The sequence below is a fragment of the Podarcis muralis genome, chromosome 14 (genome assembly GCF_964188315.1).
Source record: "Podarcis muralis chromosome 14, rPodMur119.hap1.1, whole genome shotgun sequence".
Classification (NCBI taxonomy): Eukaryota; Metazoa; Chordata; class Lepidosauria; order Squamata; family Lacertidae; genus Podarcis; species Podarcis muralis.
In genome coordinates, this window is record NC_135668.1 from 53233949 (window position 1) to 53257191 (window position 23243).

At 46.0% G+C, this 23243-nt stretch overlaps 1 protein-coding gene across 6 annotated transcripts in view; it reads left to right on the plus strand.

Annotated features, from left to right (window-relative positions):
• SDK1 (sidekick cell adhesion molecule 1) overlaps positions 1-23243 on the plus strand; it is a 588002-nt gene that overhangs the window by 546164 nt on the left and 18595 nt on the right. For all 6 annotated transcript variants that reach the window (XM_077918733.1, XM_028706986.2, XM_077918736.1 and 3 more), the window contains 4 exons: positions 2137-2298; positions 3232-3357; positions 14478-14642; positions 17228-17365. In XM_077918733.1, coding sequence (XP_077774859.1) covers positions 2137-2298; positions 3232-3357; positions 14478-14642; positions 17228-17365 — 591 coding nt within the window. The remainder of the gene's footprint in view (positions 1-2136; positions 2299-3231; positions 3358-14477; positions 14643-17227; positions 17366-23243) is intronic.

Sequence of the window (23243 nt, forward strand, 5' to 3'; positions counted from 1 at the left end):
AGTGGTAGGAGATGTTTTATCCCATGTTGATGGCCTTCCAGCTGATTCCCTGGTGGCCTGCTGGAATGCGGAGTTAACCGGGGCTATTGACTTCCCTCGCCAATTGCATGGATGGCCCCGTGGTTTTCCCAGGAGCTGATGGCGATGAAGCAATTGCTGAGACAGCTAGAGCGCCTCTGGAGGAAAACTCATTCTGAATTGGACTGAACACAGGTTAGAGCTCAACGTCGAGCCTACCAAGTGGTGATATCCATGGTGAAGAGGACCTTTTTTGCCGCCTGTATTGCATCTGCAGAAAATAAATGTAGCCTATAGACCTTAAGCTCTCAGGCTTAAAATCTAAAACACTAGACACATTCCAGAAGGAGAAAAGATGCTTCGACACAAGAATCAAGGCTGTGTGCACACAGCAGTTTAGAATGGATTGAGTGCTTCCTCCTTGAGCACATTTTTCGTGTCACCCACATGGCATTGTCCTCATCCAAGTGGCAACCTGCTCTTTCCACCCACTTATTTCAGATTTTCGCAATCCATGGATACTGCAAGTTGCCCAACTGTGGACATACTGAAGCACATTGTGGGGGCACTTTGATTTGGTTTTTTGACATGAGTGGTGATGTTTTGCTGGGTGCTGGAACTGAGGGAGGGTGGGGAACTACTCACTGAGGAGAGGGGACGGCAGCACACAGTGCGACTTCATCCCACCATTCCCCACCCACTAGAGTGGACGGGACACACATAGACTACATTCACACAACAGTTTATTCCATTTCTCTGATGTTTCCCTGTTAATTTCTCCATTGCCTTTGGGCTTCTGTGCGACATAACAGCCGCTTTTAGAAAACTATTGGAAAATAGCACATGTCTAGTGCTCATTTCCATGTTCTTTGATTTTTAAAAAATCCTTTTGCAGCCACCTTAACCCAGAAAATCACAGAATTGAAGTGATGAAATCTGGGGTGGTATTTACAAGGGACACACAATAATAGTTCAGCCATCGAAGACCAAGGAAAAGAGGTGGCCATCTAAAGCTATCAAGAGATGGGCACCTGACTCTTCCCTATAGGGAGGGAATTCCACAGCTTTGGAAGTCATTGCAGAGAAGGCTGATTTCAAGTCATTACCCCCCACACCTTCAATGGCACCCTAAGAAGAATTCTCTTGCTGCAGATCATAACAGCCTGACTGGCACATAGGGGAGGAGGTGCTCCTGCAGGTATTTGGGGCCCAAGTCATTTAGGGCTCCAAACACCAAGGTGAGCACCTTGAACTCGGCTCCGAAGCAAAGAGGCAGCCCGAACAGGCTCCATGCTCATCCTAACAGATGCCCCAGGGCTGCAACTCAGTGTGGCAGGTCTTAACATTCTTGTGTTTTCATATTATCTCTTTATATCCATTCCTCACTGAAAGGCCAGACTCCAACACAGCACCTCCCTGTGGGAAATGTTAACACAACTACGTCAGCAGGTTATGCATTTGAATTATTCACAGGCAAATTCAAACAAAGATCTTTTTTTTGGGGGGGGGGGGACTTAACTAGGCTCCATTCACCTTCGTCTTCCACAGGGGTGGGGGTTAAATTGAACATGAATAAATTAATCCAATCTGAAAGGTCAGAAGATTTTCACTCCTGTTGCTTTGCTGTCCATGGATGAGGCATTGGTCAACAGAGGTTTGGCCTGGTGAATTTATTTTCCCCAGGAGTGATTTGAAAGAATGATTGGCCCAGAGGCCCCGGGTGAAGACAAGCTGGGTTGAATGAGCTACTGCTTACATTCCCCTAAACTCACCTTTTTCCTCCATCCTAATGTAATTAGTGAGGTAGTCTCCAGCCTCTTGGTAATTTCCCAATTGCACTGTAAGATTTTTTTTCCCCTCCCCTTCTTGGTGCCCACTTATCAAGCTTAAAGTCTAATTACACTTATCTGTGCTGAAAATTGGCCATTATCGCTCCTTAAATTCCCACTAATTGTAAGAAATACTTCCTTAGCAAATGGCTAGATAATTTTCACTGGTAATCTAGACAGGATAAGCTCCAATGCTCCACTGCCTTCCTCTTTTCTTGTTAATACATTTAACACTCTTGTCTTATTTTTTATTTCCCCCCCGCCCCCCATCTGGATGGCTCTGTTCCAGGGGTGAGCAAAGTGGTGACCGTGGGTATCAATGGGAATTGGCAGCGGTGGCTGAAAGTCAGAGACCTCACCAAGGGCATGACCTACTTGTTCCGAGTACAAGCCAAGACCATCACCTATGGGCCAGAGCTGCAAGCCAACATCACAGCTGGGCCAGCAGAGGGTAAGTGAGACACGAGGAACATGCCAAGGCGAGGGAGGCAAGAGGGGGGAGACCGAACAGAGCCCATTGCATTAACGCAGCACCCAGCAGCAAGGAAGGTGTTCAAAAGGCATTTTCAAGCCACAGGAAAGTTAAGCGGCAAGGCATGATTTCACGTCCTCCTTCACAGACAGTGGCAATTTCCAGGTGTCTCTACATAAGAGGCCTCAGACCACAGACTGGTTGGGGGGGACCCTACTGCATGGATCATTTCCCCCAAACTACACCCAACTGACAATCGGGTCCTTACTCTACTGTGGCTTTTGGATTCATCACCCCCCCCCCAAAAAAACCCTGAATTCCACAACCTGTATAAATTAGGAAAATTTGCATATTTTGCATTAATACTGGGTTATTCTTATTATTTTTGCATATTCTGGCACTGCTACTAACAAAGATGGCAGGGCTCTGAATCCCTGCCACTGAAAATAGGTGGGGAAATTAACAAATAAATCCCCCAGCTTTCTGGCTCCTGGCCCCTCAACAGTTATCCTGCGCATTCAATCAAATCTTTGTAGCTGTAAAGGCTTGGAAATGATGTGGCCCCTTTTTCTAAGGGAGCCTGAGTTTCTCAGGAGGCCATTTGGCAGAGATGGGCAGTGGCCTTCATGGCACACTGATCCAGGCTCCAGAGTACAGTTGTCTTCCCACAATGAACACAGGGTTGTCCTGTCTGCTCGTGGCATGACCCAGCCGGGGTGGTGCAGAGCCTGTTAATGGGAGAGTCGAGAACAGAGTAGCTGCACCAGGTAACTCTCTTCTTGAATGAGGCATCTGTTTGCCAGAGGCTTCCTGATTTTTCATCTCTCCAAAGTGACTGGACCACATGGTAGAAATGGCTGTTCCTTTCACCCTGCCTCATGCTTGCTCTCTCCACTTCACCCCTCCCTATAGGCTCCCCGGGTTCCCCTCAGCACGTGCTGGTTTCAAAAACAGCCTCTGGACTGACTTTGTACTGGACTGAGGGAGTTCCAGGAAGCCGACCCACGACTGGCTACATCATAGAAACCAGACCGTCAGGTAGGCCACAGAAATGGAGAAAGAGAGCGTGCAGATCATCTGATTCCTAAAAAAACATGGTCTGGGGTGGGGTGGGGGCACGGAAGATGGGAGGGGGTAAAGTTGGGGAGGGGGTAATATCTTATCACATTTTGACAAGCTCCAAAACATTGACATCTGGATGATTTCTCTTTTCACACTTGACCCCACACGACCTCTGGCTTACCCACCCTGCTTCTTGTGCCACTGCTTTCCCTCGGAGAAAGCCGCTCTTTAATGTTCAATTGGAACAACCGGAAATTCAGGTTTTCTCCAGATTGATGTCTGCTCCAATTTAGCACCAAAGACTGGGTTTCCCGGGGAAAGGAGCAGGGCAAGGGGGAAACCCCTCAGCCCCGTGCTTTTCGGCACATGGCAATTGGCAGTATGGACGAGCCCACACTTTGGCCTGCCTCTGGCTAGGAGGATGGCACCTTGGCTGCGACCATTTGGAATAGCTCCTCTCCTGGCTTGGACACACGATTCCTTCCTGCTCAGGGCAGATTCTCCTGAGTTGCAAGGGAGGCTAAGTGCCAGCCCTGACTTGCAGGTCTTTAGGTGACATAACCCAGGAAGAAGGAAGCTCGTGGATAAAAGGTTTCTCATTGGCTACCAGCCTTGGTGACTCTGCTCTGTCTCCACAGTTGGAGGCAGCAATGCTTCTGAATGCCAGTGGCTGGAAACCACAGGAGTCCCAGGAGTGGGCTTTTGTGCTCAGGTCCCGCTTGTGGATTTCCCCACTGAGGCATCTGGTTGGCCACTGCAAAAACAGGATGCTGGACTAGATGGGCCATTGGCGGATCCGGCATAGCTCTTCTTGTGTTCTCCTTGCTCAGCTTTCAATCATTTCAACAAGGTTTGCAAAGGAGAAGGTTCTGCTGGACCAGAGCCCTGGCCACCAATGAGGTGAGGTGAGGCAGTTGCCTCAGGCAGCAGATGTGGTCTCCTCTGCTGCCTCTTCTGCCCCTACCTGCCCTCCACCTTCTCCATGCACAGCTATGGTGGTGGGCAGAAATAGAGGCATTTTCTGTTTAGCCCAAAGCGACAAAACGTCCTGGGCTGGGCCTTCCATCATCTGCAAAATCTTGGCAGCTTCCTCTGGCCCTCCTGGGTCATATCCATTGTTCAACGCTGTATCCATTCTCTGTGCCAGACCTGCTGGTATGCCGTGCGTCGTCTCACTTGGAGACAGTTGAGAGAGTCCTTCCAGTGAGGTTCTCAGTTACATTAGCACAGCTTTGTGCAGCCTGGACCCACTCCACTGCATCTGCAAACAGATTGGGCGAGGAGTGCATAGAAAGAGAGAGCCCCTCGCTGGGCCTAACAACTGAGTCTCTTAATTCTCCCACAGATTATTTTAATCCCGTTCATTCCGCCATAATAAACGAACGAGGCTGTTTGTGCGCTGGGATTCCTATTCTTCCTTTCAGGCAGAATCTGCAGAGAGCGTGAAATGCGATCCAGGCAAGGGGAGGATAATAATTGGATCTCTGGCTTATTTCACACACGCTTCGGCTTCATTAAAACGTTCTGCATCTTGCTCAGTTTTGCCCCTCCTGCGCTTTTGTGTAGAGTTTTTCTCTCTCTCTCCGAGTTCAGAGCTCAGCCGGAGAGAAGAGGCATCGGTTCTCCTCCCTGAGTCACTGCTCTACAACTAATGCTGGAGATGATGCTGCACCTTTGCTCCTGGAGAGCGATGTGTGGCCCTGAGCGGGAGGCAAATGGCTGACCCAGACCAGCTCTCTTTGTGTATAAGACCCCAGAGGGGGGAAGGACCTCTGTGTTTGTGCAACCACAATCAAGGCGTCTTAATAGGCAAATGAAAAGCGTGAGCACTTTGTCAATATTTAAACAACTTACCATTACCTTAGGGTTCCACATCTCAGCTGTCATCTATTATAGGCCTCATTACCCTAAACGTTAAATGCTGCATTCTCTCTTTTTTTCCTCCTCCCAACTGCTGCTGTAGCTCTCAGCCAGGGAACTGAAAATGCACTGCGAAACCATGCTGGGTGTTACCTCCAGTTGCTTCTACCTGACAAGCGTTCAGTGTTTTTCTCACTATCAAAGGGGTCCTTTGCCATACTATTTTTTTTTTTAAGAAAGCCCTCAAGCTATGCCTATTTGTTTGTTTGTTTGTTTGTTTGTTTGTTTGAGCTCACCCAACTCCAGAGAATCTGGCTGGGCAAGCATGTTTTAAAAGACAGAAAACAAACAGATGAAGGTTTTTTTTAAAAAAAACAACAACCCTCAAACTGAGGTCTGATGCCTCCACCAGAAATTTTTCCTGCTACTGATCACCAGCAAGCCCAGTAAGAAAACCTTACAGCTGGGGCAGAAGGGGCAATACAGAAGGGCAGGGCCAGATGCAGCCGCCTGAGAAGAACCAGCTGCTCCTGCCCCAGATTGCTGGACCTGCTCCAACAGCTAGAAGGCGCAGGATCAAAACTGCAAGCAATTCTTTACTGCCAATATCCAGCAGTGAAAGGTGCCAGTCTCTGATTGCCAATCCAGAAGTAAGGGAATATCAGAGGATCATAGAATTGTAGAGTTGAAAGGAACTCAAACCCCTGCAGTGCAGGGTATTGTTGGTTGTGACAACAGGACCAAGAGGTATTGATCCCTTGTGGATGTGGCTAAGGAACCCAGCCAGCAGCCTTCCATTCCACCCAATGGGTTGATGACCATGACCTGCTACAGCTTTAAAAAAATGCCCTGGCTTTGGTGAGGCTCCAGTGAAGTAGCAACCAAGAGTGCTTGTCGGCACAACCCCCCTATTTCATTGCTTCCACTTATCCCATCTTGAACGTGGATGCAAACCAGCAAGAGCCAGTCAAATGCAAAGTCTCTGCCTCTCTGCCTCATCCCTGTGCCGCAACCGCCACCCCCCACCATCCCTGCCTTCTCCCACCCTCTGGCAGCACATCAAGAGTTTGCCAGCCTTCGCTTGGCATCTGGTCTGTGCCATAAACTCAGCCTTTCCTCCTTAAAAACAAATTAACCCCGGTTCTTGTCGGGCCCTTCTGGGGCGGCAGGGGGAGCGACATTTACAGCACAGTCTCTCTGACCCCAAAAAGCAGGGCAGGGAAATCCCTGGTGGTGCGTGTGCAAGAGAGGGCTCTCCAGCCGCCCCCATCTCCTGCTCCAGCCTGGCAGGCATCTGTTAGTGGCCTGCGCGCCATCAGGTCTAGGAGCCTCTGTGGGTTGACTGGCAGTTTGCTTCAGCCCAGAGCACCAGACTAATTGTCCGTGAAATCGCGCTCTTGTGTCGGGGCCGCGTCTGTTCTAACACCTGCAGCTCACACGGCGCCTGCCGCTCACCCCCTCCGAAGGATTAAAAAAGCACACAGTGCAGGAGTGCTTCTGAGGTGCCGGAAAAAGAGCGTGAGAACTCCAGCAGAGCCTGCGGGATCAGGCCGGTGGTCCAACTAATCCAGCAGCCTCTTTTTGCTGTGGCCAAGCAGATGCCTCAGCGCAAAACCCACAAACCCACTCTTCCTTCCTATTTTGTTGTTTAGTCGTTTAGTCGTGTCTGACTCTTTGTGACCCCATGGATCAGAGCACGCCAGGCACCTCTGTCCTCCACTACCTCCCGCAGTTTGGTCAAACTCATGCTGGTAGCTTTGAGAACACTGTCCAACCATCTCGTCCTCTGTCGTCCCCTTCTCCTTATGCCCTCCATCTTTCCCAACATCAGGGTCTTTTCCAGGGAGTCTTCTCTTCTCATGAGGTGGCCAAAGTACTGGAGCCTCAGCTTCAGGATCTGTCCTTCCAGTGAGCACTCAGGGCTGATTTCCTTCAGAATGGATGCGTTTGGGGATGCTGCCAGTCTCTCCAGAGTCTCCTCCAGCACCATAATTCAAAAGCATCAATTCTTCGGCGATCAGCCTTCTTTATGGTCCAGTTCTCACTTCCATACATCACTACTGGCTTCCTTCCTATGGTTTCCAGCAACTGGTATTCAGAAGCATCGCTGCCATGGAAGCAGAGCACATCCATCCTGGCCGGTAGCCAGGGGTAGCCGCCTTCCACCCCCAGGAATTTGTCTAATCCTCTTTTGAAGGCATCCAAACTGGTGGCCATCCTGGGAGGAATGAGTTCCCTCGTGGCGTGAAAAAGTCACTTCTTTTATTCCTCCTGAATCTTCCAAACTCCAGCATCCCTGAATGCCCACAAGTTCTATTGTTAGGAGGCAGGGAGGAAAACGCTTCTCCACCCACCCTTCCATGCCGGACGTCATTTTATGAACTTCTATCATGGAAACTCTCCTTCATGGATCACTGCCTTGCCGTGGCGAAGGGGCTTGAATAACTCAGAGAAGCTATGAGCTATGCCGTGCAGGGCCACCCAAGATGGACAGGTCATAGTGGAGAGTTTTGACCAAACGTGATCCACCTGGAACAGGAACTGGCAAGCCACTCCAGTATCCCTGCCAAGAAAACTCCATGGACAAAGACAACAGGCATATAAAAGTTATGACGCTGGAAGATGAGCCCCTCAGGTCAGAAGGTGTCCAACATGCTACTGGGGAAGAGCGGAGGACAAGTACAAGTAGATCCAGAGCTGATGAAGCGGCTGGGCCAAAGCCGAAAGGACGCTCAGTTGCGGATATGCATGGAAGCGAAAGGAAAGTCCAATGCTGTAAAGAAAAATATTGCATAGGAACCTGGAATGTAAGAACCATGAACCTGGGTAAGTTGGATGTGGTCAAAAATGAGATGGCAAGAATAAATATTGACATCTTGGGCATCAGTGAACTAAAATGGACGGGAATGGGCGAATTCAGTTCGGATGACTATCATATCTACTACTGTGGACAAGAAACCCGTAAAAGAAATGGAGTGGCCCTCATAGTCAACAAAAGAGTGGTGAAAGCTGTACTGGGATGCAATCTCAAAAATGATAGAATGATCTTGATACGAATCCAAGGCAGACCTTTTAACATCACAGTAATCCAAGTTTATGCACCAACTACTGGTGCTGAAGAAACTGAAATTGACCAATTCTATGAAGACTTACAAGACCTTATAGAAATGACACCAAAGAAGGATGTTCTGCTCATAATAGGGGATTGGAATGCTAAAGTAGGGAATCAAGAGATAAAAGGAACAACTGGCAAGTTTGGCCTTGGAGTTCAAAACGAAGCAGGGCAAAGGCTAATAGAGTTCTGTCAAGAGAACAAGCTGGTCATCACAAACACGCTTTTCCAACAACACAAGAGACGACTCTACACATGGACATCACCAGATGGGCAGCATCGAAATCAGATTGATTATATTCTCTGCAGCCAAAGATGGAGAAGCTCTATACAGTCAGCAAAAACAAGACCTGGAGCTGACTGTGGCTCAGATCATCAGCTTCTTATAGCAAAATTCAAGCTTAAACTGAAGAAAGTAGGAAAAACCACTGGGCCGGTAAGATACAATCTAAGTCAAATCCCTTATGAATACACAGTGGAAGTGAGGAACAGGTTTAAGGATTTAGATTTGGTGGACAGAGTGCCTGAAGAACTATGGATGGAGGCTCGTAACATTATACAAGAGGCAGCAACTAAAACCATCCCAATGAAAAGGAAATGCAAGAAAGCAAAGTGGCTGTCCAACGAGGCCTTACAAATAGCGGGGGAGAGAAGGCAAGCAAAATGCGAGGGAGATAGTGAAAGATACAGGAAATTGAATGCAGATTTCCAAAAAATAGCAAGGAGAGACAAGAAGGCCTTCTTAAACGAGCAATGCAAAGAAATAGAGGAAAACAATAGAATGGGAAGAACCAGAGATCTGTTCAAGAAAATTGGAGATATGAAAGGAACATTTTGTACAAAGATTTCCATAATAAAAGACAAAAGTGGAAAAGACCTAACAGAAGCAGAAGACATCAAGAAGAGGTGGCAAGAATACACAGAGGAACTGTACCAGAAAGAAATGGATGTCTCGTACACCCCAGGTAGTGTGGTTGCTGACCTTGAGCCAGACATCCTAGAAAGTGAAGTCAAATGGGCCTTAGAAAGCATCGCTAATAACAAGGCCAGTGGAAGTGATGATATTCCAGCTGAATTATTTAAAATTTTAAAAGATGATGCTGTTAAGGTGCTACACTCAATATGCCAGCAAATTTGGAAAACTCAGCAGTGGCCAGAAGATTGGAGAAGATCAGTCTACATCCCAATCCCAAAGAAGGGCAGTGCCAAAGAATGCTCCAACTACCGCACAATTGCACTTATTTCACACGCTAGCAAGTTTATGCTTAAAATTCTACAAGGCAGGCTTAAGCAGTATGTGGACCGAGAACTCCCAGAAGTGCAAGCTGGATTTAGAAGAGGCAGAGGAACCAGAGACCAAATTGCAAACATGCACTGGATTATGGAGAAAGCTAGAGAGTTCCAGAAAGACATCTACTTCTGCTTCATTGACTATGCAAAAGCCTTTGACTGTGTTGACCACAGCAAACTATGGCAAGTTCTTAAAGAAATGGGAGTGCCTGATCACCTCATCTGTCTCCTGAGAAATCTCTATGTGGGACAAGAAGCTACAGTTAGAACTGGATATGGAACAACTGATTGGTTCAAAATTGGGAAAGGAGTACGACAAGGCTGTATATTGTCCCCCTGCTTATTTAACTTATATGCAGAATTCATCATGCGAAAGGCTGGGCTGGATGAATCCCAAGCCGGAATTAAGATCGCCGGAAGAAATATCAACAACCTCAGATATGCAGATGACACAACCTTGATGGCAGAAAGTGAGGAGGAATTAAAGAACCTTTTAATGAGGGTGAAAGAGGAGAGCGCAAAATATGGTCTGAAGCTCAACATCAAAAAAACGAAGATCATGGCCACTGGTCCCATCACCTCCTGGCAAATAGAAGGGGAAGAAATGGAGGCAGTGAGAGATTTTATTTTCTTGGGCTCCATGATCACTGCAGATGGTGACAGCAGTCACGAAATTAAAAGACGCCTGCTCCTTGGGAGAAAAGCGATGACAAACCTAGACAGCATCTTAAAAAGTAGAGACATCACCTTACCAACAAAGGTCCGTATAGTTAAAGCCATGGTTTTCCCAGTAGTGATGTATGGAAGTGAGAGCTGGACCATAAAGAAGGCTGATCGCCGAAGAATTGATGCTTTTGAATTATGGTGCTGGAGGAGACTCTTGAGAGTCCCATGGACTGCAAGAAGATCAAACGCATCCATTCTTAAGGAAATCAGACCTGAGTGCTCACTGGAAGGACAGATCGTGAAGTTGAGGCTCCAATACTTTGGCCACCTCATGAGAAGAGAAGACTCCCTGGAAAAGACCCTGATGTTGGGAAAGATGGAGGGCACAAGGAGAAGGGGACGACAGAGGATGAGATGGCTGGATAGTGTTCTCGAAGCTACAAACATGAGCCTGACCAAACTGCGGGAGGCGGTGGAAGACAGGAGTGCCTGGCGTGCTCTGGTCCATGGGGTCACGAAGAGTCGGACACGACTAAACGACTAAACAACAACAACAACAACAATCATGGAAACTGTAGAGTGGGAAGGGACCACAAAGCTCATCTAGTCTAACCCCCTGCAATGCAGGAATCTTTTGTCCAATGTGGGGCTCAAACCTAAGACCCTGCGATTAAGAGTCTCGTGCTCTGCCAACGGAGCTATTCCATACAAGGCACGTTGGCTGGGAATCGAACCTGGGTCAACTGCTTGGAAGGCACCCATGCTCACCACTATGCCACTAATGCTTGTGTCCCTTCTTGCTCACTTTTCTATAAATGAAAAAGTCCCAAATGCTGCAAGCTTTCCTCACAGGGGAGTTGCTTCACCCCCTCGACCCCTTGGCTGCCCTTTTCTGAATTTTCCCCCAGCTCTGCTTTGTTCTTTCTGTGGTGAGGCCAGGTAGGAGTCATTCTTGCCATCTCTGGCAATGCCTGCGCCTGCTCCAGGATCTGGTAGGAGGTTCAAAGTGTTTTGGCGCAAGATGTGTCTTCACTTTGACCACCGCCCCCCCACCCCTTCGTAGGCAACTTGGATGGGCTTAGGAAGCAGCGAGGGATTCGTAATAACAGGATTCTTTCCCTCCACCCTGCCCCCACCAGGAAGAAATTTCCCTTTTAGGGTCTTTACATTTCCCCCTTATTTTGCAAAAATGTGTGTACAGCCTAAGCAAAGTTAGGGAAAGGACAGGTGTTTCAAAAAGCCCATGGCAAGCTGTCCTCTCATAACCCCACAGCCAGCTGCATTGCATCTCACAGTACATTACCCAAGAGCTGGGGTGGAGCAGCTGGGCTGGGGACTCTGTGTGAGAGGCATAGGAAGTGTCTTTTCTCCCTGCGTTAATCATAAGCAGCCTTTTATCGGGTTTTTGCCTTCTAGGGTTCCCTCATCAAGTTTTGGGGAAGGGGGTGCATTGCTTGCAGCCCACAAGTGATCTCTCTGGAATGAAAAATGCAGCCCTACCTCCAGGTCCTATTAACCAAATGGCCTCCCCCCCCCCCACCCCCAAAATGCATTGTTTTCTGACACTTTCAAGGAAACATTTTGAAGGCAGGAAGCTCGTTGCAATGGCTTTTGGTTACAGAAAGCCTTAGCGCATTGTGATTAGGGTGTTCCCCTTTAGCCTCAAAAGAAAAGCTGGTGTTTTGGGCATCCATCTGTCTCGAGAGGCAATGGAGTGTGCTTCCAGGGGTGAAGTCAAACTGCTGCATTAGCAGAACTGAAGTGGCCTCCCCGCGGTACAAGCCTGGGCAGTGTGGATGGAGGTCCTGGGCTACCAGACAACAAGACCCCAGACCCCCTTCCTCTCGGCCTCTCTGATGTGGTCCAAAGGAAAGCAGAGCAATATGCTTGCCACCAGTTTGGCAGCCAGAGCCCAACAACATCTGGAGGGCCTAAGGTTGAGGAAGGCTGAGTAGCAGGGCTAGGAGAGACCCCTCCCCGAGACCTTGGGAAGCAGCTCCCATTCAGATTAGACAACACAGTGGGCTAGAGACGGACCTGCAGTATAAGTCAGGCTGGTGATTAAAAGGAGGAGGAGCTGCTACTCTGCATAAAAAGGAGACAGCCCAAAGCACATCCTTGGCATCTCCAGCTGAAGGGATCTCCAGTGGTGGGAAGCACCAGTGTCTGAGGTCCAGGCTACTGAGCTAGAAGGAAGCATCATATGATTGGGGAAGGGCCATAGCTCAGTGGTAGAGCATCCGCCTCGCTTGCAGGAGGTCTCCGCTTCAATCCCCAGTAACTCAGGTAGGGCTTGGAGAGACTTCCTGTCTCAAACCATAGTGGGGATGCTGCCAGTCAGTGAAGACAATGCTGAGCCAGATGGACCAATGGCCTGACTCCGCATGAGGCTTCCTGTGGGTATATAGGCTGCCCAGGACAGAACCAGACTCTTCCAAGTAGGGAAACCTCAGCAGGATGACACTCTAAATGCCTGTGCACACGACTCATTTAAGTGGTTTTGAGAGAAACCTGCAAGAATAGCAGCTCCAGGTCAAGAAAAAGGCCAGCTTGTAAGCAGAACTGGTAGATCTTCTGCAGGCAATTGAATTCTCCTCCCCCACCTCCATTATGGACCAAGTGGCTGTTGTAATACCCAGGTACCCATGACAGAAAACCCTAGTTTAGCAAAAGCAGGTATTCCCAGTCACTTCACTAATGGGATCCTCCAATGGGATCTTGCCTTTATAGAGGGAAGCCACCACCCAGACAGCCCTCAAATTGAAATTCTCAGTATTTACTAACACAGACAGCCCATTCTATTACACGGATGTTGTGCAGAATGAAATGAAGCTTTTATTTGTTTTTATGTACTGCAAGCTACCTTCTCGGTTGCTGCGTATCTGCCCTCTGACTTTAAATAAAAGTCTAGGCTTTCCTTATTACATTGTAGGATTATTGTTGTTGTTTTTCGGTTTTGTTTTAAAGGAAATGTCTTATTTTCCCCTGCCTTGCACACAGTTCCTTTATGGACAAAAATCATACCGTTTAGGCTCTTAGAAACCAGTTTTGTGGGCATTGAATGACTCTTCTGTATAGTAATGCAAGCAGGTTCAGGAAAGAGCAGCCCAATTGACCAAGGGGATGAAGCAACTCCTCTTTGAGGAGAGGTTGCAGCCTTTAAAACTTTTTAGTTTAGGGAAAAGGCAAGTGAGGAGTGATGGGATAGAAGCTTATAGAATTACGCAGGACATGGAGAAAGCGGTAGAGAAAAGTTCTTCTCCCTCATAACACTAAAACTCATGGACATCCGGTGAAGATTCAAGACAGCAGAAAGAAAGTCCTTCTTCATGCAGCACATAGTTAAACTATGGAACTCTCTGCCACAGGAGGCAGTGTTGGCCATCAAATTGGGTGGCTTGAAAAGAGGATTGGACAGATTCATGGAGGAGGAGGGGGCCATCAAAGGCTAGTAGGGGCTTTGGCTATGCTTTGCCTCCATAGGCAGTATTGCTTCTGGAATACCAATGGCTGGAAGCCATGCGGGGAGTGCTCCTGTGCTTGGATGCTGCTTGTGGATTTCCCACAGGCGCATGGTTGGCCACTGTGAGAACAGGATGCTGGACTAGATGGGCCAGTGAGCTGATCCAACAGGTTCTTCTCCTGTTCTTAGGTTCTCTTGAAGCAAGAATTCCATAAACCAGTTATGCTTTCGTCCCATGAAGCTGAATGTTGGAAGTTTCGTGACAGATTTAAAAGGACTTGTTCACAAAGCACATAGTTGAACCGTGGACCCCACAGGAGGCAGTGATGACCACCCACTTGGATTAGGCAAATTCATGGAGGAGAGGGCTATTGATGGCTACTAGCTTCCCCCCATCTCCTCCAACCTGACCCTTCTAGCTGGAGGTGCCAAGGAATGAACCTGGAGTCTTGGCAAATGCAAAGGATGGGCTCCACATCATGTGCTGTGTTCCCTCATCAGTTAGGAACACCTGACGCTGGCATATTTCAGCGTGCAGTTGGATGGCCACTTGTGCGACTGCACACAATGGGATTTCCTAACCCTGCACATAGGTTATCCTCGTGAACTCTGGGAGTGGAGCTCATCGGTGGTCAGCACTCATGCCATGTTTCTGTGAAAGGTCCAGGAATGCTCCCCCAAACCCCTTTCCTTGCTTCTTTCTAGATGAAGGGTTGTGGGACCTGTTTGTGAAGGACATTCCCCGCGGCGCCACGTCTTACACAGTCGGCCTGGACAAGCTGAAGCAGGGAGTGAGCTATGAATTCCGGGTGGTGGCTGTGAACGAGTTTGGATATGGGGAACCCAGCGCTCCTTCCACTGCAGTATCAGGTGGGTAAACTGTGCCTGTGCCTCACCGGGGACTAGGGCAAAGTCTGGTTATTATGGATGGTCAATGTATAGCAACTCCTTCCATTGTAGGATTTGGTCATGGAATCACAGAACCACAGAATCAATGGTCTCATTAGATAGTAAAATTCATGTTAAATTGCTGTTTTGGGGGTTGTTTTTAAAACTCTGCAATGGATTAATCCATTTTGCATTACTTTCTATGGGAAAGCATGCCTTGGTTTTGGAGCACTTTGGTTTTGGAACGGACTTCTGGAACAGATTAAGTTTGAGAACCAAGGTACCATTGTAATGCTGGACCCACAATGTGGTGTGATAAGATCTGACTGTCCATGATGCAACTTCTGGAAAGAAGATTAACGGGGGCAATAGACGGGTTGCATCTGAACAGTAGGACACAGTGAGGAGACCAAATTTGGCTCCCAAGCTGGAGGTGGCCTACCCAAATGAAAAGAACCCAGATACAGTGCTTCAGGATGAGAACAGAAATCATGCTCTGGCAGTGCGGCAGCAGCAGGAGGCCCCATTAGCTAAAGTGGAGCTTCATGTTAAGAACAGTTTCAGGGTAAGAACGGACCTCCGGAACGAATTAAGTACTTAACCCGAGATACAGTGGTACCTCGGGTTAAGTACTTAATTCGTTCCGGAGGTCCGCACCGCCGGAGCACGATATCTGTTCTCATCCTGAAGCAAAGTTCTTAACACTAGGTAATATTTCTGGGTTAGCAGAGTCTATAACCTGAAGCATCTGTAACCTGAGGTACCACTGTACATAGATCTGTGTTTTGCTGGGGGGGAAACGCAACTTCCTATAGGCAGCATCAACCGGTGGCCTCCTGCAGGTTTAGAAGCCTTGCTAGACCCAGCATTCAGAGATCTCCCTGTGCTTAGTGAAAGTCTCTGTCTGGCTTCAGGGAGGCATTTTTCAGATCACTTCTGCTGCTTCAGCAAAAGCTGAGAAGAAGAAAAAACCTTTTTATTTTTTAAATAATAATAAATCTTTTCATGGTTCAAAAGTTTGGTTCCTGAGGGGGGATTCGGATAGTTCTGCAAGCCTCGCACTACTCTTCTCTTTTTCTTTTTCCCTTAAAAAAGAAAAGAAAAGAAAAATTTCTCTTGCCATCATTTTTCTCTGCTCCTGGTGTGAGATGCCCAAACACAGTTGAGCAGAAGGAGAATCGAAAGTGGGAGCCAAATGCCCCCGTCATCGCAGTTACCTTCACTGCCCCTGTTCTGGCCCTGCGTAGCTGAACCCCAACTCTCCCCCCCCCCAGAAGGAGAGCAGCTCCTATTTCAAAACCCCACAAGGGCAGGGGTGGGGTGGGGACAGAGGCTGCAGCCCATTCAAAGGGATGCTTTATTTATTTACTATTTAATTCATTTATAATCCACATTTCTCCCAAAGTTGGGGTTCAAGGCAGCTTCCAACATTTTAAGACATCATTATAAGATACAAAGTAGTACAACGGATTGGTTTAAAACTGTAGTTAAAATAGATCAAAGCACAATTTAGTACCAGCATTGAAATCCAGTTTGCCCTGAGAGCAGCCCAGTGGCCAGCTTCACCTGCCTCTTAGTTTCCAAAGGCCTGCTGGCATAAGGATGACAGAGAAGGTACCAATCCCACCATCACGAAGTAGCCACAGAAGAGGCTCTCCCTCTCTCATGTCACCATCAATGGTGCATCTGATGGGACTGAGAGAAGGTGCTCACCTGAGAATCTCAGCACCTGCTCAGGTTCATATGGGGAGATGCAATCTTTCCGGTAGCCTGGACGCAAGTCATACTTTGCAAAGTGCCGCAACTCCTTCCTCTGGGATGGCTGTATTGCCTCCCAGGGATAGGTGCAACTCCTTGCAAGTAAACAGCATGTTTATGTGATCTCCGCTTGAGTGGAACTATTTAACCATCCTTGTGATGCCCTAATGCCTGCTTCAGATCGGCCACAGGGGAGAATATCATTTTCTGTTGGGAGCTCCAGGAATAAAGGATGCAGAGCACTACAGGCTCCTGCCACTCAAGCCGAGTGTGATTAATTAAACCCGTTCTCAGACTTGCCTGTGGTTTGCCTTGCCACAGCGGAGCTCAGCCAGTACTGCTTGGATGCTACTCTGGTCCTTGTCAGATTCGCAGCAGATAATCTTTCTGAGTGGCAGGAGAAATGGGGAATGTGGCTGTCCGCACGCTGTCCGTTATTCATGCTTGTTGTTGCCCAAAGCAGAACCTAAGAGATGTGCAAACTGCCTTTGCAACAGAAACTGGAGCACAGGGAGCGGGAACAAGCAATAATAAAAATAATGGTTCAGATCCTGGTCCATTTTCAAGGGAAACTCTGGCTTCTCCAAAATTGGAAACTTTTGCTATTCACCTTTGATATGCCTGGCCTGAGCCATTGTCACCTTTGGAGAAATCTTGATCACAAAATCAATAATGAAAGGAATAGAAGTTCTGGATGGGATGAGTTAAGCTGGGCAAATGATTAAGATTATTTTGTTACAGGGTTGATTCCTAAACAGGTTGTTTGTCTCCCCCTCGCCTCCCCACCCTGCCAATCTCCTTGCCTGCAGCTCATACAGAATCCCCTTTCTATGAGGAATGGTGGTTCCTACTCGTGATGGCTCTCTGCAGCCTCATTCTCATCCTGATGGTGGTGTTTGCCCTGATCCTGCATGGCCAGACCAAGAAATACCGGAACTGCAACACAGGTGAGATGGCCTCTCAGTGATTCAGGGCATCCTGCCCTTCTGCCTGCGACTTACAGGCCCCAAAAGAATACTATGTAGTAGAAACATAGATTACAATACGGTCGTACCTTGGTTCTCGAACGCCTTGGTACTCATACGTTTTGTTTTTTTTTTTTTTATAATATATTTATTAAAATTTTCACATAAAACATACATCAGAAATAACACAATTCATCATTGTCAATTTAACATCTCTCGGTTGTTGCATAGGACTCCCCCACACCTCCCGCATACACTTGCATCATTATTAAATTAATTTCAAACAAATTATCATTTTGCTCATAGTCTTAGTTTTGATTAGCATATAATTCATCCTTAAGTCTAATTTGGTGATAGACAATTGTTTTCTACTCTGGCATCCGGTTCAACACTCAGCCAAATTACAATATTTTTGTAAATAAATCTTGAATTTCTTCCATTCTTCTTCCATCCTTTCTTCTCCCTGGTCTCGGATTCTGCCGGTCATCTCGGCTAGCTGCATATAGTCCATCAGCTGCATCTGCCATTCTTCCACAGTGGGTAGCTTCTGAGTTTTCCAGTTCTTGGCAATCAATATTCTTGCTGCTGTTGTTGCATACATAAAGAATGTTCTGTCCTTTTTTAACACACTCTGGTCGACGATACCCAAGAGAAAGGCCTCTGGTTTCTTAGTAAAGGTGTATTTAAACACCCTTTTTAATTCATTATATATTGTCTCCCAAAAGGCCTTCACTCTAGGGCAGGTCCACCAGAGGTGAAAAAATGTTCCTTCATTTTCCTTACATTTCCAACATTTACTATCAGACGAATGGTATATTTTAGCTAATTTAACAGGGGTCATGTACCATCTATACATCATTTTCATCACATTTTCCTTCAACGCATTACATGCAGTGAAGTTCAGCCCAGAGGTCCACAACCTTTCCCAATCTTCAAACATAATATTGTGCCCGATGTCCTGAGCCCATTTTATCATTGTTGATTTTACCATTTCGTCTTGTATGTTCCATTTCAGCAGCAAGTTATACATTTTTGAAAGTACTTTAGTCTTAGGTTCTAGCAGTTCAGTTTCTAACTTTGACTTTTCCACTTGGAATCCTAACTTTTTGTCATTTTTAAACACTTCTTTAATCTGAGCATAGTGTAACCAGTCTCTCACTTTATCTCTCATCTTTTCTAAACTCTGCAATTTCCAGTTGTCCCCATCCTTTTCTATTATCTCCCAATATTTTGGCCAATTGGCCTCCATATTGACTCTTTTTCGAGCCTTGGCCTCCAGGGGTGACAGCCACCTCGGAGTTTTGTTCTCCAATAAGTCTTTGTATTTTGTCCAGACATTAAAAACTGATTTTCTGACAATATGATTCTTAAAGGCCTTATTTATCTTAGCTTTGTCATACCATAAATAAGCATGCCATCCAAACGCATTATTAAAACCTTCCAAGTCCAAGACATCCGTATCTTCAAGAAGTAACCAATCTTTTAGCCAGCAGAACGCTGCAGCTTCATAATACAACTTTAGGTCTGGCAGGGCAAAGCCCCCTCTTTCTTTCGCATCTGTTAGTATTTTGAATTTAATTCTGGGCTTTTTGCCCTGCCAGACAAATTTAGAAATATCTTTCTGCCACTTCCGAAAACACTCTGTCTTGTCTACAATCTGTAGTGTCTGAAACAAAAATAACATTTTTGGCAGTACATTCATCTTGATGGCAGCTATTCGGCCTAACAAAGAAAGTTTTAGTCTTGACCAACTATCCAAGTCTCTCTTAATTTCTGACCAACATTTTTCATAGTTATCTTTAAAAAGACTCAGATTTTTTGCTGTTATGTTTACCCCCAAGTATTTGACTTTCTTAACCATGTTCAGTTCTGTCTCTTTCTGAAGCTGTTCCAACTCAGTATCTGTCAAGTTCTTCCCCAAAACCTTAGTTTTTTGCTTATTCAACTTAAATCCTGCCACTCGACCAAAGTTTTGAATCAGTTGTAATACTCTTTTCATACTAGATTCCGGCTCCTGTAATGTCAAGACTAGGTCATCTGCAAAAGCTTTAAGTTTATATTGTTTCGCTCCGACCTGGATCCCTTCCACCAACCGGTCCCCCCTAATCATATTCAGGAGCACTTCCAGAACCGAGATAAACAGTAATGGGGAAATCGGGCAGCCTTGTCGTGTACCTTTTTCAATTTTGAACCCTTCTGTAACCACATTGTTAACTATCAGTTTAGCCTTTTGTTCTGAGTATATTGCCTCAATCCCATTCTCAAACCCCCGTCCCACTCCCATTTCTTTTAAATTCCCCTTCATAAATTTCCAGGATATGTTGTCAAAGGCCTTCTCCGCGTCTATGAAAATTAGAACTGCTTTAGTGTTTATGTTTGTTTGCAAAAGTTCCAATATGTCTATAATGTTCCTTGTGTTTGCAAACATATGTCTACCCGGGAGAAAGCCTGCCTGGTCTTTATGGATTATCTCACTTAAAACTTTCTTAAATCTTCGTGCCAAAACATCTGCAAATATTTTGTAATCCACATTTAAAAGGGAGATGGGACGGTAGTTCTTAAGTTGTGTCTTTTCAGTTTCCGACTTTGGTATCAATGTGATAAATGCTTCTTTCCACGATTCAGGCGCCTTCTTCCCCTCCATTATTTCATTGCTGACCTCCAATAATGGTTGTATCAAGTAATCCTTCAATATCTTGTAGTAGTTAGAGGTCAGTCCATCTGGCCCTGGTGATTTGCCCTGTTTCAAACTCTGGATGGCCTGCTCAATCTCTTGTCGTGTTATTTTGCTATTCAAAATTGTTCTATTTTCTTCTGACAGCTTTGCTAATCCATTTTTCTCCAGAAATTGTGTGATCTCTGTTTCATCTTGTGGCCCTTGAGTGTATAACTTTTTAAAATACCTCTGGAAGCACTTTCTGATCTCTCCCGGGTTCTGAATGTTCCTTCCTTCAACCTCTAAGTTTGTTACTGTATTCAGTCTTTGTCTCCTTTTCAACTGCCAAGCTAGCAGTTTCCCACATTTATTAGCCGACTCAAAAGTTTTTTGTTTCATTGTTTTGATCTTCCATTCTATTTCCTGATTTATCAGTTTAGAATATTGTGCCTGATGAAGTTTGATTTCTCTCAGAATCGGTTGGGATTTCGGGTCGGATCTTAACTTCTTCTCCAACTCTTTGATTCTTTCCAGAATTTTGTCTTTCTTTTCATTTTGCAATCTTTTCTTTAAAGAATTCTGTTGAATCAAGAACCCTCTCATCACAGCTTTACTTGCATCCCAGATAGTTCTTTTTTCCACCGTGGTGCTCAAATTAATCTCGAAGTAGTCCTTTAAAGTTTTTTGGGCCTTCTTTACGATTCTTTGGTCTCTAAACAGGCCATCATTCATCTTCCATCTAAAGGAGCCGGTTGGGATCAGTGTCATATCCATTCTCAAAGCGTTATGGTCGGAGCATGTTTTGGGGCAGATTTCCACCTTCCTCACCTTAGGTGCCAGACTTCTAGTTATCCATATTTGGTCGATTCGTGTCCAGGTCAGTTGGGCTTCAGAAAAGAATGTTCCTTCTCTCCCCAAGGGGTTTCTAACTCTCCAAATGTCAATCCAGTCCATATTGTCAGTCATTTCAAAAAAAGTCTTAGGTAGTCTTCCTTCTTTGGTAATGTTTTGGTTCTGTGACTTATCCATATTTGTTGATACGACCCCATTCATGTCCCCCATCATAATGACGTTGTTGTAGTCCAGATAATCCAGCATGGTCTCATGCAACTTCTTGTAAAAGTCCGATTTCCCTTCATTTGGAGCATAAATTCCTAATATCAAAATTTTTTCTCCTTGCTATTGTACTTCTATTGCCAGGATTCTTCCACTTTCGTCTTTAAAGAGAAATTTAGGTGAAAGGCTCTCTTTTGCATAGATCACTACGCCTCTCTTTTTAACGGTATCCGATGATATAAATTCTTGACCAAGCCTTTTGTTTATTAACACCTTTCTGTGGAGCCTAATCACATGTGTTTCTTGTAAGCATATAATGTCCAATTGTTCCTTTTTTAAAATATGAAAAATTTTAGACCTTTTTTCGGGGCTGTTACAGCCATTTATGTTCCAGCTCAAAAGCTGCAGAGACATCCTGGATAAATCTGGTTATTCTTTCTGGGGTGGTACCTTGTTCTCCGGTCCTTGAGGATCCGAGGGGGCGGGCTCCCCTGGAGGTTCTGGCGCTGGTAGTCCAAGTCCTTTGTGGAGGTCTTCTCCGTGTGCTCCCAGAAACTTATCTCTATCTTCCACTGTTTTGATTTTGATCTTTCTCCCTCTGTAGGTAAAGGATAATCCTTGTGGAAACTCCCACCTGAATATAATTGCGTTGCTTCTTAACAATCTTGCCAATTCCGTGTAGTTAGATCTTAGGTCCAGCAACTGTTTAGGGATATCCTTGTAGATTTCAATTCTCTTGCCCAAAATGTCAAGTGACTTTTCGTAGTGCAGGCCCAAAATTTTGTCCCTTTCCTCCTTTGATCTCAGTGTTATCAAACAGTCTCTGGGCTTCTCTATCCTTCTGACTCTGCCAAGCCTGAAAACGGATACTATTTTAAAGTCTTTTTCCTCTAACTTCCAAAACTTGGCAAATTCTTTAGTCAAAAATTCAATAAAATTATCTTCTTCCACCTCTGGAATCGAGCGTATCCTCAAGTTGGTCTCCCTGTTTCGCAATTCTGTCATCAAAAAGTAAATCTGATGTTCTCCAACTTGTTTACTGAGTGGTCTTACTTCCTTCTCAAGTTCCTCTACTCTTTGACTAGTATCTTCAGCCAGTTTCCGATTTTCACCTACAGCCTCCTTTAATTCTCCAATAGACTGGACATTCTGTGCAACTTGTCCAGTCAGCTTATTCAAACTTTCTGTGTTCTGTTCAATTTTAGCTGTATGCAAGTCAGCCTTCTTATCCAAAGCCTCTAGTTTCTCGAAAATTTTCTCCAAGACAGAGCTACTTGTCCCTGAAGCCATATCTTCCAGGTGCAGCTCCTCCGTCTCACCCTCCCCTGCCTGTATTAGGGAGGCCGCCTCTATGTCTGGAGGCAAAGTGGAAGGCAAAGCCGGCACAGATGATCTACGCTGTGAGGCTGCAGATAAAGTCAAAGTTGTTTGTTTAGGGTTAGGGTACTCATACGTTTTGGTTCCCGAATGCTGCAAACCCAAAAGTGAGTGTTCCGGTTTGCAGGCACTTTTTGGAAGCCGAACATCCGACACGGTTTCCGATTGAGTGCAGGAAGCTCCTGCAGCCAATTGGAAGCCACACCTTGGTTTTCGAACGTTTTCGGAAGTCGAATGGATTCCATTCGAGAACCAAGGTATGACTGTATAATGAACATAACAACATAACAACAACAAAAATTCTCCCTGTAGAAAGCTGCAGGGAGACAATGCACTGCACCCTCACCCGGATAATGGATACAAATTTAGAATCAGTTTCTCATGGATAGAAAACTAGCGCATTAGAGAGAAAGGTTCTCACTCAGCCCTTTGTCTGCCGTGCTGATCTGCTAGTTGCAGGGAATTTTTAAAACAAGAGAGCTTCAAAAGATGAAAATTTTCCCCACCTGCTGCCTGAAACGGTGCTGTCCATTTTGCTAGCTCACGTTACCATATGTGTAGGAGACCCTTCCTAACCTGGGTGCTTTCCAAAAAGAACCAGGGGCACCGACATTTCAAAATGCAGAGAGAAAACAAGGGGAGAGTCTTGCCCTGACAATGGCTAAAAGCTTAAAGTGATTTTGAACAACACTGCTGTGATCTCTGCTCTTTCCAAAAATCTCTGCTCTTGCTGAAGAGTGCCGTCACCTGAGTGCATGTGGAATTTGTCAT